General features: G+C 63.2%; 1 protein-coding gene across 2 annotated transcripts; it reads left to right on the top strand.

Moving 5' to 3' along the window:
• Positions 1 to 565: 565 nt before the first annotated feature.
• On the top strand, positions 566 to 14,220 carry LRPAP1 (LDL receptor related protein associated protein 1). 2 transcript variants are annotated; one of them, XM_086407402.1, is made up of 8 exons: positions 566 to 796; positions 6,284 to 6,428; positions 8,279 to 8,403; positions 9,349 to 9,469; positions 9,867 to 10,025; positions 10,763 to 10,845; positions 11,588 to 11,764; positions 13,748 to 14,220. In XM_086407402.1, the coding sequence occupies exons 1-8, from the start codon at positions 581 to 583 to the stop codon at positions 13,808 to 13,810; spliced, it is 1,089 nt and encodes a 362-aa protein (XP_086263528.1). In that variant the 5' UTR covers positions 566 to 580; the 3' UTR covers positions 13,811 to 14,220. The 2 variants fall into 2 exon arrangements, with proteins under 2 accessions (XP_086263528.1, XP_086263527.1); XM_086407401.1 differs by having other exon boundaries at positions 9,864 to 10,025.
• The last annotated feature ends 339 nt before the right edge of the window (positions 14,221 to 14,559 follow it).

Here is a 14,559-nt window from a genome sequence, read left to right as displayed (position 1 = left end):
CTGCAAGGAGATCCAACCAGTCCATCCTGAAGGAAATCAGTCCTGAATATTCATTGGAAGGACTGATGCTGATGTTGAAGTTCCAATACTTTGGCCACCTGATGCGAAGAACTGACTCACTGGAAAAGACCCTGATGCTGGATAAGATTGAAGGCGGGAGGAGAAGAGGACAACAGAGGATAAGATGGTTGGATGGCATCACCGACTCAATGATGAGTTTGAGTAAGCTCCGGGAGTTGGTGATGTACAGGAAGGCCTGGCGTGCTGCAGTCCGTGGGGTGGCAAGTTAGTCGGACAGGACTAAGACTGAACTGAACTGAGCCACACTTAGCCCTGGAGGCGCCGGGAGAAACCAGGCCGTGGCTGCGGTTGCCTAGGAAATGCCCCAGCGCCGTGCCTCCGCAGGGCGCCCCGGGCCTTGTAGTCCGCCCGCTGGCTCCTTTCGGGTCGGCTGCGCGGGGAGGGACTACAACTCCCAGGAAGCAGCGCGGCGGGGCCTGGTGGGCGGGGCAAGCCCGGTGGGCGGGGCGGGGCCTTTTCCTTCCCGCAGCTCCTGGGGCTCCGCGTCTGGAGGCGGAAGATGGCGTCGCGGAGGGTCCTGTCTGGGCTGCGCGCGGTCCGGCAGCCGCCGCCGCCGCTGCTGCTGCTGCTTCTGCTCCTCGGGCCGTGGGCCGCGGCGGGCCATGCCGGCAAGTACTCGCGGGAGAAGAACGAGCCCGCGCCGCCCTCGAAGCGCGAGCCCGCGGCGGAGTTCCGCATGGAGAAGCTGAACCAGCTGTGGGAGAAGGCCCAGCGGGTGAGCGGCGACCGGGTCCCTCCACCTCGGGGCTCCGCGAGCCGGGACGTCCTCTGATCCTGGGGTCCGCGGAGCGCAGGCCCGGGTCTCTTCAGTCTCGAGGGTCCACGGGGCGTCCTCTGATCCTGGGGTCCTCGGAGCGCAGGCCCGGGTCTCTTCTGTCTCGGGGGTCTGCAGGGTGTCTTAATCCTGAGGTCCGCAGAACGCGGGCCCGGGTCTCTTCAGTCTTGGGGGTCTGTGGGGCGTCCTCTGATCCTGGGGTCTGCAGAGCCCAGGCCGGGGTCTCTTTAGTCTCGGGGGTCTGCTGGCCGGGGCCTCAAGCGTTTGACAGCCTCAGACCCGCCGGCACATACAGGTGCGAGTCCCTCTTACTGCGTGCCCTCTACCCTTCATCAGGGAACAGGGACCCTGGCCTGGTGATAACAGGTGAAGACAGGAGGCCTTGGCCTGGGCAGAGGGGCTGCCCCGTCAGTTTGAGGCCGAGATTCCCTTTCAGCTTTGCAGATTTTTGCCTTTTCAACATTCTGTTTGCCTATATGGAGAAACAAGAAAACGGGTGATGCTGGGCATGAGGACAAGTCAGGGATAGCAGAGACCTGAAAGCAGACAGATTCTCGTTAAATTGGGTGAGAGGATGTGGTGAGAAGGGAACGGCTACCCACTCCGGTATTCTGGCCTGGAGAATTTGCAAAGAGTCGGACACGACTGAGCGACTCACTTTCACATGTGGTGGGAGGATAACACCTGAAACATAAGTGAAGTGAATCCGACCTTCCTCAAAGCCCAGAGGGCAAAGGACGCCTCTAAGGTCACTCCACCTGGAGGCAGCTTGCGAATTGACTGACCTGCACCAGCAGCTTCCTCATTAACATAACAGTCCCTGCTGTCTTTTTCAGGCGGGGGGGTTTTTTAGAGAAATGGGTATTTACAAGCTTCCCCCAGCCTCTGGGCCTCTGTCTTCATCTCTCAAATGGAGTCTTATCAGCTTCAGTCTTCCAGTTTTAAGCACTCCTGAGTCCTTGAAAGAGAGCAAAGTGAGGACTAAGTTTAGGAAAAGAAAAGAAACCGAGGGGGAAGAAAGGTGGGGAGGGATATGACAGAGAGCCGCCTGCGGGGCAGTCAGGGCCCAGTAGATGCCCCCAGGCCCTTAGCTTCCAGGCCCCGTGCTGTGCCTGGGCCAGCGCCCTTGAGGATTCCGCTCGGAGCCCCCAGCTGTCAGGGCCACTGTGTGTGCGGCCTGCCTGGTGAGAGAGCACTCTGGGTTGGAGAGGCTGGAGGGCTTCCTGGGAGAAGGGGCTCTTGTGCCCACGAACCTGCCCGGAGCCCTCCTGCCCACAGGGCGGTGCTGGTCAGCCCCGTCTTGTCTGTCCAGATGCCGCTTCACATCTGCCAGCCTCCTCACGCCTCCTGGCTGTCGCCTGCCCTCCAGCTGCGCCTCCATGACCCTCCCCGCCCCGCCCCCGCGCTCAGTCCACTGAGACTGACCTGGTGACTGTGTGTGCAGTGTGACCTGGTCAGTCTCAGGTCACGTCTGTCTGAGAGGGCCTCCTCTGTTCTCTGGGAACCCAGCACTGTCCTTGGACGGGCCGGCCTTGCACTAGACGTCTTTTCTGGGCCCCTCGGCCCTGAAATTCTCCAATGACGTGTACAAGTGTTTTCTGCTGAACGAAGGGCACAGGTCCTCAGGGTGGGGTTCGTGCCTGGTGGCATCAGTTTCTTGGCTCCCTGAGCAGACCTGTGGAATACAAGCTGGCCTGTCCCAGCCTTCCTAGACGGTGAAGCTTCAGGAAGCTCCTCAGGTGGTGGCAGGAGCCCGCAAAGGGGCACGTGGTGCGGGCCTTCAGCCGAGTCCCAGGTCAGCACTCCCCCGCCCAGAGCCGAGCCCAGACGGGAGGCAGGGCCAGCACGAGGCACTTGTGGTTCTTAGCCTTTTGGTTTTGTTCTCGGGATAATTTGCTCTCTGAAAACATCAAGACTTTGGCCACCTGATGCGAAGGACTGACTCCTTAGAAAAGACCCTGATGTTGGGAAAGATTGAAGGGGGGAGGAGAAGGGGACGATAGAGGATGAGACGGTTGGATGGCATCACCGACTCGATGGACATGAGTTTGAGTAAACCCCGGAAGTTGGTAGTGGATAGGGAGGCCTTATGCGTGCTGCAGTCCATGGGTCACAAAGAGTCGGACACAACTGAGCGACTGAACTGACTGAAAAAATATCACGTGTTTCTAAACATGAGGTGATCTCAGGGTGTGTCTTGCATGGCGTGTGCTCAGGGTGGGAGAAGGTGTCCCCGTCGTCTCTCGCCAGTCCTTCTGTGGGCCGGGGGTGCGGCTCCCACCTCGGTCCAGGGTCAGCGTGCAGAGCTGTGGCTGGAGCTGACATGTGCGTGGATGCTGGGTCCCAGGGGATTTTTTTTTTTTTGGTTGGTTGTTGGTTTTGGTTTTTTGTTGTTTTGTTTTACCATTTTTGAGGTATGATTGACCTCTGAAAAGTTCTGTGTTGCTAATTAGTTTGGAGATAAGTGTACAGGCCCACAGACACACCCACCACCTCCCAGATATTCTCCTGAGCTCTTGTGTGTTATTATTTGTGGTAAGAACCTAAGATCGACCCCCCCCCCCCTTAGCAAATTTTTAAATAATAAACAGTTTAAATGGGATTCCCAGGTGGTTCAGTGGTGAAGAATCTCCTGCCTTGCAGAAGACCCAGGTTCGATCCCTGGGTTGGGAAGATCCCCTGGAGAAGGGCAAGGCAACCCAGCCCAGTATTCTTACCTGGAGAATCCCATGGACAGAGGAGCCTGGAGGGCTACGGAGTCACAAGGAATTGTACACGACTGAGTGACTAAAGGGAATTCCCTGGTGGCTCAGAGGATAAAGCTTCTTCCTGCCATGCGGGAAACCAGGGTTCGATCCCTGGGTTGGGAAGATTCCCCTGGAGAAGGAAATGGCAACCCACTCCAGTATTCTTGCCTGGAGAATCCCGTGGACTGAGGAGCCTGGCCGGCTACAGTGCAGGGGATCGCAAAGAGTCGGACACAACTGAGCTGTGTAGTGTAGTGTGAGTGACTAAACAGCAGAAACGTGTGGTTGCCAGGGTCACACTGAGCGGTGAGGCTCCGGGACTTACTCGAGCCGCACGGCTGGCTCCCCTTTGACCAGCCCTTCATTTCCTCTCCTCTGCCTCTTGTCCACTCTCCACCCTCGTGGAGCGCTGTTGTGGAGGAGCGTTTGCTGATGCGTCTGGCTCATCTCACCCAGCACCTGTGCCATCACAAAGGGCCAGTCCCCTTCTGTTTTGAGGCTCGTATTCCGTTGTACGCCTGTCCCGCGTTTTCCTTCTGTATCTCGATGGACATCTTGGTTGAGTTGTGACTGGTGCTGCAGGAAGCTTGGGAGCACAGGGCTTTCTTCGAGATTCTGGCTTCGGGCCTCTGGGTCAGTGCCCGGCGGGGATTGCTGGGTCGCATGGCCGCTCTCGTCTCCTTTTCTGAGGCACCTCCTCGCTGTTTGCTGCAGCGGCTGTGCCCATTCGCATCCCACCAGTCGCCCTCAGGGGCTCCCTTTGTTATCCCCCCAGCAGGGGCTGCTTTCCATTCCCCAGAGTAACTGACCTGTAACCGCTGTGAGGCGGTGTCTCTCGTGGGGTTTCCATTCCTCCTGATGATCTGCGATCTGGAGGTTCTGTTCATGGCCCTCTTGGCCATTCATGTGTGATGTCTGGAGAAATTTATATTCAAGTCCTTTGCCTGTTTAAGAATTAGGTTATTCTTTTCAACAAGGAGTGGAAGCTCCAGGCAGAACAGCCAGGCAAGAAAAAGAAAGAAAAGTCATCCTGGTCAGAAAGGAAGAGGTAAGGGGCTGTGCTTGCAGATGACGTGCTCTCCACTTGTAGCAAACCTGAACACTGCACAGTCGCTAGATCTTGAACAAGCTCGCCACGGTTACAGGGCACAGGAGCGGCACGCAGGCCTCGCTGACGCTTCTGTCGCCTGCATCCAACTCTGAGAAGGAAATTGAGTCTGCCCCCCTTCCAGTAGCAGCGGAAAGGGTCCGATAGCCAGGGACACGCAGCCGTGTCCTCCAGGCAGGTGCTTACCCTCCCAGGGGCCCCTGACGGGAGCGGAGGAGAGGGCCCTGGGCCTGCGAGGGCCCGCCCGAGAGCACCTCCAGGGAGGCGGCCAGGACGCTGCCCGGTGTCCGCCCAGCCCGGCAGGCGGACAGCAGGAAGTCGGGGCGAGTGGGGCCCCGGCGCCTCTGCCGTGAGTCCTCACCCTGCCTGGCAGCTTCGGTTTCCTCTCCACACCGTCTTCCTGCCCCGACTGAAGGTTCTAGCCCCGAGAGGTCTCTCTCTGCCTTCCTGCTCCTGTGCACGCGCGGGCACGCGTACATGTGTGCCTCCAAGCCCGACCTCGCAAGGGTCCCCTTCCTGCAGGACAGGCAGGCTGTATGGGGTCAGGTCCCAGCGCCTGCCTGGGGTAGCGGGGCCCCCCAGGGAGCCTACGGGGGTCGCGGAAGGGCTGCCTAGGGGGCCCACACTGCAGCCCCGCGTCCTCACCATGTCACCCCGCACGCCCTTCAAGGGGACAGGTGTCTGCCAGGCGTGCTAACATGTTCATTTTTAAAGTTGCACGTTTAACGGGCCTGACCACAGCCTTCGCATGCCGGTTCTGGCCCAGAAGTGAGGAGGCGCCCTTGGGCCGAGCACAGAGCAACCTTTGCCAGGAGCCGCAGAGCCCTTCTTAGCCCCGCAGCCCGTATCCAGGGAGGCCCCGCGCCCCTCGGTCAGCCCCCAGCACGGGCAATGACCCTGGGGAGCCGTAGCTGTGCTTTTTGTTTTTTAATTGGAAGTCTTCCATAAACATGATCTACTCTCCAGTCCTTGCGGTTTATTTTTCATCCGAGTTACACATGCAGGGAGAAGTTTCTCGGGCGAGCCCAGCATCCATGTACCTGCGTCCCTGCGCCCGGGTGTGCACAGGTGCCCAGGGTCCAGGCTGGAGGGCGAGCCGGCCTGTCTTCCTCAGGACCAGTGCTCAGGCTGCTGATACCCCAGGGCTCCCTGGGGACGTGGTGTCCGCCGAGGCTGGAGGGCGAGCCAGCTTGTCTCCCCAGGGCGGGTGCACAGGCCGCCGATGCCCTGGGGCTCCCTGAGGACGCGGTGTCCGCTGAGGCTGGAGGGTGGGCTGGCCTGTCTCCCCAGCGCCCACGCTCAGGCCGCCGAAGCCCTGGGACTCCCTGGGGACGCGGTGTCCACCGAGGCTGGAGGGTGGGCCTGGGGCCTAAGGGCCGGTGGGCTCCACGCAGTGCACAGAGGCCCCTTTGACATTCTCGTGCGGGAGCGTGAGCGGGATCTTGAGCACCCAGGACCCGGGCTCCTCCTCCCCGCCTCTGGCGTCTCCTCTCTGAGGTCAGTTTCTTCTGGGCTGTCATTGGTCACCATGCAGCTGGTGGTCAGGCGTCCTCTCTTCTCCTCCTCCTGCAGCTGAATCTTCCTCCTTTGAAGTTGTCCGACCTCCACACTGATCTGAAGATTCAAGAGCGGGACGAATTCAAGTGGAAGAAGCTGAAGGCTGAGGGCCTGGATGAGGACGGGGAGGAAGAGGCGAAGCTGGTCCGCAGCCTCAGCGGTACTTCCCTTCTCGCTCCCCTCTCCTCTGGCCAAGAGCAGTGGTCGCCCCGACGCAGGCTCCAGCTCGGTGTTCTGACTTGGTCTGTGGGCAGGACAAGAGTCAGGACGCTCCTGTGAGCCTGAGCCCTGCAGGGTGACCCTCAGCTCCAGGGCAAGGGCATCCGCTGAGCGAGCTCCCAGTGGCCGAAGCCCCGGGTCTGTCTGGTCCAGGAAGACGGCCGGGGCGGCCTGGAGTCACCTAGACGAGGAGGCGGGGTGTTCCTGGGGTCTAGTCCCCTGGGAAGAGCAGAGCCCTCACGGTCCACGGCCATGCCCAGACAGGCCGCCTTGTTTGTCTGGGTGACACTGGTCTCTGTGGGCGCCCAGGTGACCTGGCAGGAGACTCAGCTGGCCTGGAGAGCTGGAGCCTGAGCTGGGCCCGCCGATCTGGGGGTGGTGTTCCCCGAGCGGCTGGCCGTCTTCTGGGTGTGGCCCGAGACCCCACATCCCACCCGCCCCCCCCCACCCCCGGCCGACGTAGCCCCTTTACAAGGCAGATGCCACACCTGGGTGTCCACATAGTATGGCATCCAGACAGGACCCAGCGGTGGCCAGATCTGCCCTGCGCCCTGCAGACGGTGGTCACCCCTGCCCGGCGTCTCAGGGAGCTGGCGTGGAGGGTTGGCCTGGAGGCTGGGCTGACGGCAGACCCGCCCCCCCAAGCCAAGTCCTCACGGACGGCTGGGCCACCCCTCGGGCTGCACCTCCTGTGGGTCTGGCTCCCGTCGTTGGGTGAAGGGCTTCTGCAGTTTAGGAAGAGGGTCACACACGGGTTCTTAATGTTTCGAAAACCACAGGCTGGACACCAGGAGCACAGCCTCTCCATGGCTTACTCAAGACCCCTGTGGGCTGAGCCCCCAGGCAGGGTAGACAGGGCAGTGTAGCCCCACGAGGTGAGCTCAGTCTGAACGGGGCCCAAGGTGCCTCCAGCAGCAGGCCCAGGGCCAGGAGCTGGGTGTGGGGGCTGCACAGGAGGCTGCGGGCCCCTCAGGGACCACGCGTGTCCAGTGCTCCTGGAGTCAGGCCAGAGGAGGGTCTGGGGGTCAGGGGCCAGGTGGCCTCAGCTTGAACGAGGACGCCAGGGATGGAGGTCAGGGGAGAGGAAGCTCAGGACCCCAGGAAGCCCGGGGGTGAAGCCTGGAGGGTGGATCCTGTCTGCAGCCTGGGGGCCCCATCCCTCTGAGCAGGGAGGGCAGGGCAGCGGGGTGGTTGATGGGAGTGGGCGGAGATGCCAGGAGGGGCGTCCAGGGCAGACCCAGCAGCCCAGCCCCGCTGCGGAGAGAGCTGCCTCCAGACCTCCCCAGGTACCCACCCTCCCCGACACAGCGCGGAGATGCAGGCCCCTGTGTGGTGTGGAGGCCGTGGGTGGGCGCTGTGTCCTGGTTGCTACGGAGAAACGTCAGCCAGTCGCTGGCCTGCAGTGACCAGCCAGCAGCGGCTGAGCCAGTCCCCGCTCCACTGTCGTTAGTAAACTTTCCCCTGGCAGCTGTTGACAGCAAGGTCCCACCGTTAGAAATCTTCTCCAGATTTAGACATGGGTTGTGGGGGGGCTGCCCTGCCCACGTGGCCCCGTCCACTTCCGTCCCAGCTGGACCTTGCCCCTCGACAGGATCAGATGGCGAACCTGTGAAGGCGGTCCCAGGTGCCAGGCCTGTGCGCGGCTCTCCGCACAGGGAGGGGGTAGAGGGGTTGGCTGGAAGCCGGCCGGGGTGGGGGAGCCCCAGGTCCCTGCTCCTCCCCAGGTCCTGAGCGGCAGAGGAGGGTACTGCCCCCAGCCCACCGCCCTGACCCCGCCCTGCTCCCTCCTAGTCATCCTGGCCAAGTACGGTCTGGACGGCAGAAAGGACTCGCGGGTCGTGAGCAGCAATTTTGTCGACCATGGCCCGGACGACGAGAGCCTGGAGGACCCCCGGCTGGAGAAGCTGTGGCACAAGGTACCCTCTGCCGAGAGCCACCCTCAGCCCTGGCGTCCTGCCCGGGGCAGCCTGTCTCACCCTGCGGGCCTTCCTCCCCGGCCCCGCTGGCCTGTAGTCCCGTGTCTGCCCCACCTGGAGTGCTTGCTGCTGTGAACAGGAGCTCGCAACGTGTGTTTGCATGGGAGTTTCTCGTGGCACATGGGGGCCTGAGCCTCGCGCGTTGCCAAGCGTGCTCATGAACCTGTGGTTAGAAACGCAGGCTCGGGGTGTCATGAGCGGCTCTTTTCACTTGGTGCCTGAACTGTCAACCTGTGAACAGGGCGGGCAGCGGGGGCACTGACCGTTCCCTGCCCAGGGAGAACCCGCGTGTAAGTAGGAGTCAGCCCTCTGTCTGCGGACAGCCAACTGCTGATCGTGTAGCAGTGCAGTGTTTTTTTTTGAAATAACCTGCATGTAAATGGGCCCACAGGGGTCAGACCTGTGTCCGGGGTCATCTGTGTGTGATCTGCGCTTGGATCCTGTGGATGGTTTCTGTGAGCTCGGCCAGGGTGGGGGTGCCAGTTGGCCGGGGGCTGTGGGGGTCTTCTCTCTGGGACCTGCCATCCTTGGTCATGAGGGGTGGGGCCGGAGGGGGGAGCTTCCTCGGGGCTGAGCCCAGGACCCGTTATTCCCTCGTGTGTATGCACCCTGCACCCCTACCCCTGGGCAGGTGGGGCGATGCCCTGGGGAGTGGCCAGGACTCCCCTGGCCCCTGCCCCGGCCCAAGGTCCTGCTGGGGTCCATCCCCATGCCCGGCTCGCTGGGTGGTCTCCCCGCCATCTGCCCTGGAGGCGGTCAGGTCTGGGCTCCTGCCCTGCCCCGCGGTAAGGCGGGTGAAGGCTGAGAACCGGGCCTGTGCTGAGGTCCCGCTGGCCCGGGTGAGAGTGGGCCCCGGGGCATTCACCGGAGGCGCTACCCTTGCAGGCGAAGACCTCTGGGAAGTTCTCCAGCGAAGAACTGGACAAGCTGTGGCGGGAGCTTCAGCACCACAAGGAGAAGGTGCAGGAGTACCACGCGCTGCTGGAGACCCTGGGTGGGGCCGAAGGTGCTCCCTGCGCCGTCGGGGCCCAGACTGTTCCAGAACGGGGGGGGGGGGGGGCTGAAGGTGCTCCCTGCGGCAGCCCGGGCCCAGAATGTTCCAGAACTGGGGGGGGGGGGAGCACCACGCCCTCAGGGGCGGGGCCGAAGGTGCTCCCTGCGCCGGCAGGGCCCAGACTGTTCCAGAACAAGGAGGGGGTGGTCCACACCCTCAGGCCTCCCGGCTTCTGAGCAGGAGCGGCTCGGGCCCCATCAGGTGCTCAGATGGGCTGCCTCTCCTGTCGCCTCGGGGGTAGCCCCCAAGGGGTGGTGGTCTCAGGGCCTACCTCGGAGTCAGCAGGGTGGGGCGCGGGGCGCAGCGTCCCAGGCCGGCCCCTCACAGGCCCCCGGCCTGGCTCCAGCAGAAAGCCACGAGAACGCCATCGGGCCAGTGGACCTGCGTGGCGTGCAGGCGGAGGCGCTGGCGAGCAGGCATGCGGAGCTGAAGGACCGGCTGCGGAGCATCGGCCAGGGCTTCGACCGGCTGCGCAGGGTCAGCCACCAGGGCTACGGCGCCGAGACTGGTGAGCCGCCACCCAGCTGTGACACCCGTCCTGGCGTCCTCCACCCTCTGTTCCCTGCGCGCTGACCACGGGGCGGCCACTGCTCCTCAGCCCAATGCGGGCGCCCTGGGCTTGCTCAGCCCGCAGGGGTAGGGCGCCCGGACCATGCCGCAGGCCCACTGTGCCGACCTGCTGAATTTCCGGGGAGCAGGGACCCCCTCGGGCCCGGCCGTGCGGAGGGGTGGGGCCAAGGCTGGCCGCGGTGCCTCAGCCCCTGCCCTCCAGGGGCGGCACACCGGGTGGCTCCTCCTGCTGGAGCGCTTCCTGCAGCCTCGGGCAGCAGGAGGGGTCTGCAGGGGAGGGGTGGGGAGCTGGCCACGTGGCCCACGTGCTCCCAGCTTCCTCCAGGGCTGGAGGGAGGTGGCTGACAAGCGCTGGCTAAAGGGTCCCCTCCATTTGGTTTCCATTGCTCCGGAGCTGTGAGGACAGGCAGCAGCTTGAGTCTCAGCCTAGAGCTGCGGGTGGGGGACCCCACAGAGTCAGAGGCGCCCCCCAGCCCTGGAGTGCGCCCCCTGCTCACTCGAGCAGCGGCTCCTGTGCCCTGGGGAGTGGCGGCCTGACCTGGGAGCTGCAGGCTGAGCGCGGGCACAAGGAGTGCTTCCCGAGGACGCTGGCACACGCCCTGTGCCCTGCACAGGTGGCACATGGCCCCTGGGCGTCCCGGGCAGGAGTCACAGCCTGTCTTCACTCTCGTGCAGAGTTCACAGAGCCCCGGGTGCTGGATCTCTGGGACATGGCCAAGTCAGCCAACTTCACCGAGAAGGAGCTGGAGTCCTTCCGGGTAAGGGTGGCGCCCCAGCCCCGTGGGGTGGCAGCGTCTCCTTGGTGGACGCGCTGATGATGCGGGAAAGGCCCCCTTCTCCAACCCCAGCAGACCAGCGTGTGCACAGCACCGTTTCCAGTCGCCCCCTGCTGCCCCGAGTCCTGGTCGGCGGCCCGTGTGGGACAAAGCCGACCTCCAGCAGCGGACACTTTCACTTTTCACTTCCATGCATTGGAGAAGGAAATGGCAACCCACTCCAGTGTTCTTGCCTGGAGAATCCCAGGGACAGGGGAGCCTGGTGGGGTGCCATCTATGGGGTCGCACAGAGTCGGACGCGACTGACGTGACTTAGTAGTAGTAGTAGCGGCGGGCGCTGTGCCTCCAGGCCGTCTGCTGAGTTTGGGGCTCACCGGGTGTGAGGAGTAGTCTCGTAGGACAGGTGGATTCAGACGGTTATGGAGGCACCCCTGAGGCCCTGCAGGGCCTGTGCTGGACCCAGAGGGAGGGAGGGTTTTGGGGTCACTCACCTCCACATGGTCCTGTCGTGGCAGAGCCACCACAGGTCAGGGGTCAGGGAAGGGCACGGGCCCCGGGCCTGTGAGGCTGTTGGTTCCCTGGACAGGAGCGCGGGGCGGGGTGGGCGCTGCGCTCCAGGGCCCTGCAGAGCAGAAGGTGGTGGACATGTGTGGGAGGCGTCTGTCGCGGGCCTGGAGGCGGTGGGGTGTGTCGGGGAGGTTCAGTTGTTTCAATCTCATCCCAGGAGGAGCTCAAGCACTTTGAAGTTAAAATTGAAAAGCACAACCATTACCAGAAGCAGCTAGAAATTTCTCACCAGAAGCTGAAGCACGTGGAGAGCTTTGGGGACCAGCAGCACGTCACCCGCAACAGGGAGCGCTACGCCACGCTGGAGGAGAGGACCAAGGAGCTGGGCTACAAGGTGGGCGTGCGGCGCCTGCCGCCCCGGCACTCAGCCGCACGCAGGGGCGTCGGACGCATGGTCAGGCCCCCGCCCCTGCCCGGGGGCTGCACAGCCCTGGGGGGGTCGGGGCTGGGCTGTGGGGCAGGGGCCTCCCAGGCCTCCCCTCTGCCCCACCACCCCGCCTCCGGGCCCCCCACCAGGTGACCAGCAAGAGGTTTGGTGTGGGTGCACCCACAGGGGGCGGCGGGCAGGCAGGACGGAGCCGGGCTCTTCCAGCTGCACAGCTGGGACGTGTGGCCCGCCCCGGTCCTGAGTGACCTTCATCCCCGTGAGCTGCCCGGTGGCTCTGGGGGCTCCTGAGTGGCCGCAGGAGCCGGCGGAGCTTCGGGCCGGGGACACGTGGGCTCCATACTCGGCGCCACGGGAGATGGGCCACAACAGGCGGCCATCACAGCGTCGCTCCCCGTGCGCGGCGGGCGCCCTCGGTGGGGTGACGTGGGAATCCCGGAGGACGTGCAGGACGCAGAGACCGAAGCCTCCTCGCTGGGGCACCTGACCCGGCAGGGCCTCCCTCTGGTCATGAGCCGTGAGCCCACAGCTCAGGGCACCTCCCAGGCACCAAGATCTGAGGGGCCCGTCTCCGGAGGGGGCTTGGGTTCAGGCTAAGTGAGGCAGCGAGGGGCAGGCGGTGTGGACCCACTACGGAGCCAGCGGCACAGGCGTGGACACCACTGTGGGTGCACAGGGGAGCCAGGCCCGCAGAGGGCTCTGCAAGGGCCTGCTCTGTGCCTCCTGTATAGGGCACCCTCCCTATTCAGGATAAGTTAGAGGGGAAAGAAAGGAAAGTACCAGAATGGGGGGGGACGACCGGGGAGAAGCCAGACCCTGCTGTGACGAGAGGAAGAAGAGGGAAGCTTCCCCAGTGGTGCTCTGTGGAAGCCCCAGCTGCTGCCCCGCTCCAGGCCCCACCAGCCCAGGGGGCTCCCACCCTCGGGCTCTGTGTGCCCGGGGAGCAGGGCAGAGCCCGGGGAGGAGGGCAGAGCCGGGCCCTGAGAGGCCACGGAGGCCCCCGCCGCTGTGATGAGGACAGAGCCTGGGGAGCCAGGGGTGGGCTGGGTCTTCATTCGTTGTTTGTTTTTGTGTATTTTTTGTTGCACGCTGAAACCGCGTAGCTTGAGAATCAGGTTAAACTACAGGGAAAAAAAGAGCAAAGACCACCACACACAGAGGCCACACGGTAGGCTCCTAAACAGTCAGTGGGTCACGGAAGAAATGGAGGAAGAAGTCAGAGTGACCTGGAGACAAAACCCAGGGGACGCCGCAGGAGCAGTTCCAGCAGGGCGGTTTGTAGCCACACAAGCCCACCTCGGGGGGCGGAACATGCAACCTGACCTTACACTGGAACCAGAGAAAGAACAGACAAACCCAGAGTCAGGAGAGGGACAGGGACAAAGGTCAGAGCAGAAACGTGAGGAGGAAAAAAAAGACTAAAAAAATTAGGAAAGGTCAACGAAACGAAGAGCTGGTGTGTTAGAAAAACAGAATTACGTGGGGGCTCTGCCCGCAGTGCGGGAGACCCGGGTTCCATCCCTGGGTCGGGAAGATCCCCAGAGAAGGCAATGGCAACCCACTCCAGTACTCTTGCCTGGAGAATTCCATGGATGGAGGAGCCCGGTGGGCTACAGTCTGTGGGGTCGCACAGTCAGACACGACTAAGGGACCTTACTTTTACTTTCAAACAGAATTGATAAACCTTTAGCCAGACTCATCAAGAAGAAAAGAAGTGAGGATGCTGGGTGGAGAGAGAGGCCCTTCGTGGGGTTCCCCAGAGGCTGTTTCTGGTTAATGAACTGCTCCGATACTTTATCTTATGGGTTATAGATGGGGGCTCAGTGGGGAGGCACTTGGAAAGCGAACTGCCGAGCTCTTCTCTGCAGCAGTAGGCTGAGCCTCGGGCCGTGCGCAGCTCTCCCGTGTGACCAGCCCGCACTGTTCCTGCAGGTGAAGAAGCACATGCAGGACCTGTCCAGCCGCATCTCCAGGGCCCGCCACAACGAGCTCTGAGGCCCCAGCGAGCTCTGAGGCCCCGAAGCGCAGCCAGCCGCACGGAGGAGGAGGCAGCGGCCTGGGGTTCCCGAAGAGGGCCCCAGACCCTCAGGAGTCACTTGTCCGCCAGCAGAACCTCAGGGAAGGCGTGGAGGGGACCAGCCAGGAGGGGCCGTAGCCGGAAGGGCGGACAGACTGCCGCGGGTGCCCCGGGGCCGGGAGGAGCTCCACAAGCCCGCGCCCCCTGCCTGACAGCCGGCTGCCCCCATGTCAGGAACGCGGTTCCCAGCTGCCCCTGGAGCGGTGGCCGCTGTGCTACAAGGCCGCGGTTTGCATTGAAATCCTACGACTGCCACCGGAAATGCCATGTACAGAAGTCCTTACACGTACGTGACAGTATTTAATTAAACCTCGCCTCACAGCTGTCACCGGCCCCGCCTTGCTGTGTCTGCTGGGCCCGGGGACTCCAGGCCCGTCTCCTGCCCCGTCCCCATGCCCCCAGTCTCTCTGTTGGGAGATGTGGGAGGGCTGCTGGGCTTGGCTGGGCCTCCCTGGCTTGGCGCTGAACTCCTTGGGTGGGTGGAGTACCACCCTGGCCTCTGACGTGAGGTCCTACCCCTGCGGGTCGGAGTTGCAGGGGAGCCCAGCAGCCTGCAGGGCTCACCGACCACTCTGGACTGTTCCTGGCCCCTCGGCCAAGGGCCTAAGGCAGGGCCGGATCCACAGGGCCCGTGGGCCCCAAACACTGCTGGGCGCCGTGTCCTGCT

Source organism: Bos grunniens, chromosome 6, assembly GCF_055505025.1.
Source record: "Bos grunniens cultivar Pamir isolate PY7600 chromosome 6, Bosgru_T2T1.0, whole genome shotgun sequence".
NCBI lineage: Eukaryota > Metazoa > Chordata > Mammalia > Artiodactyla > Bovidae > Bos > Bos grunniens.
Note: the sequence above shows the minus strand (reverse complement) of the source record. Positions and strands in the feature narration are given on the sequence as shown.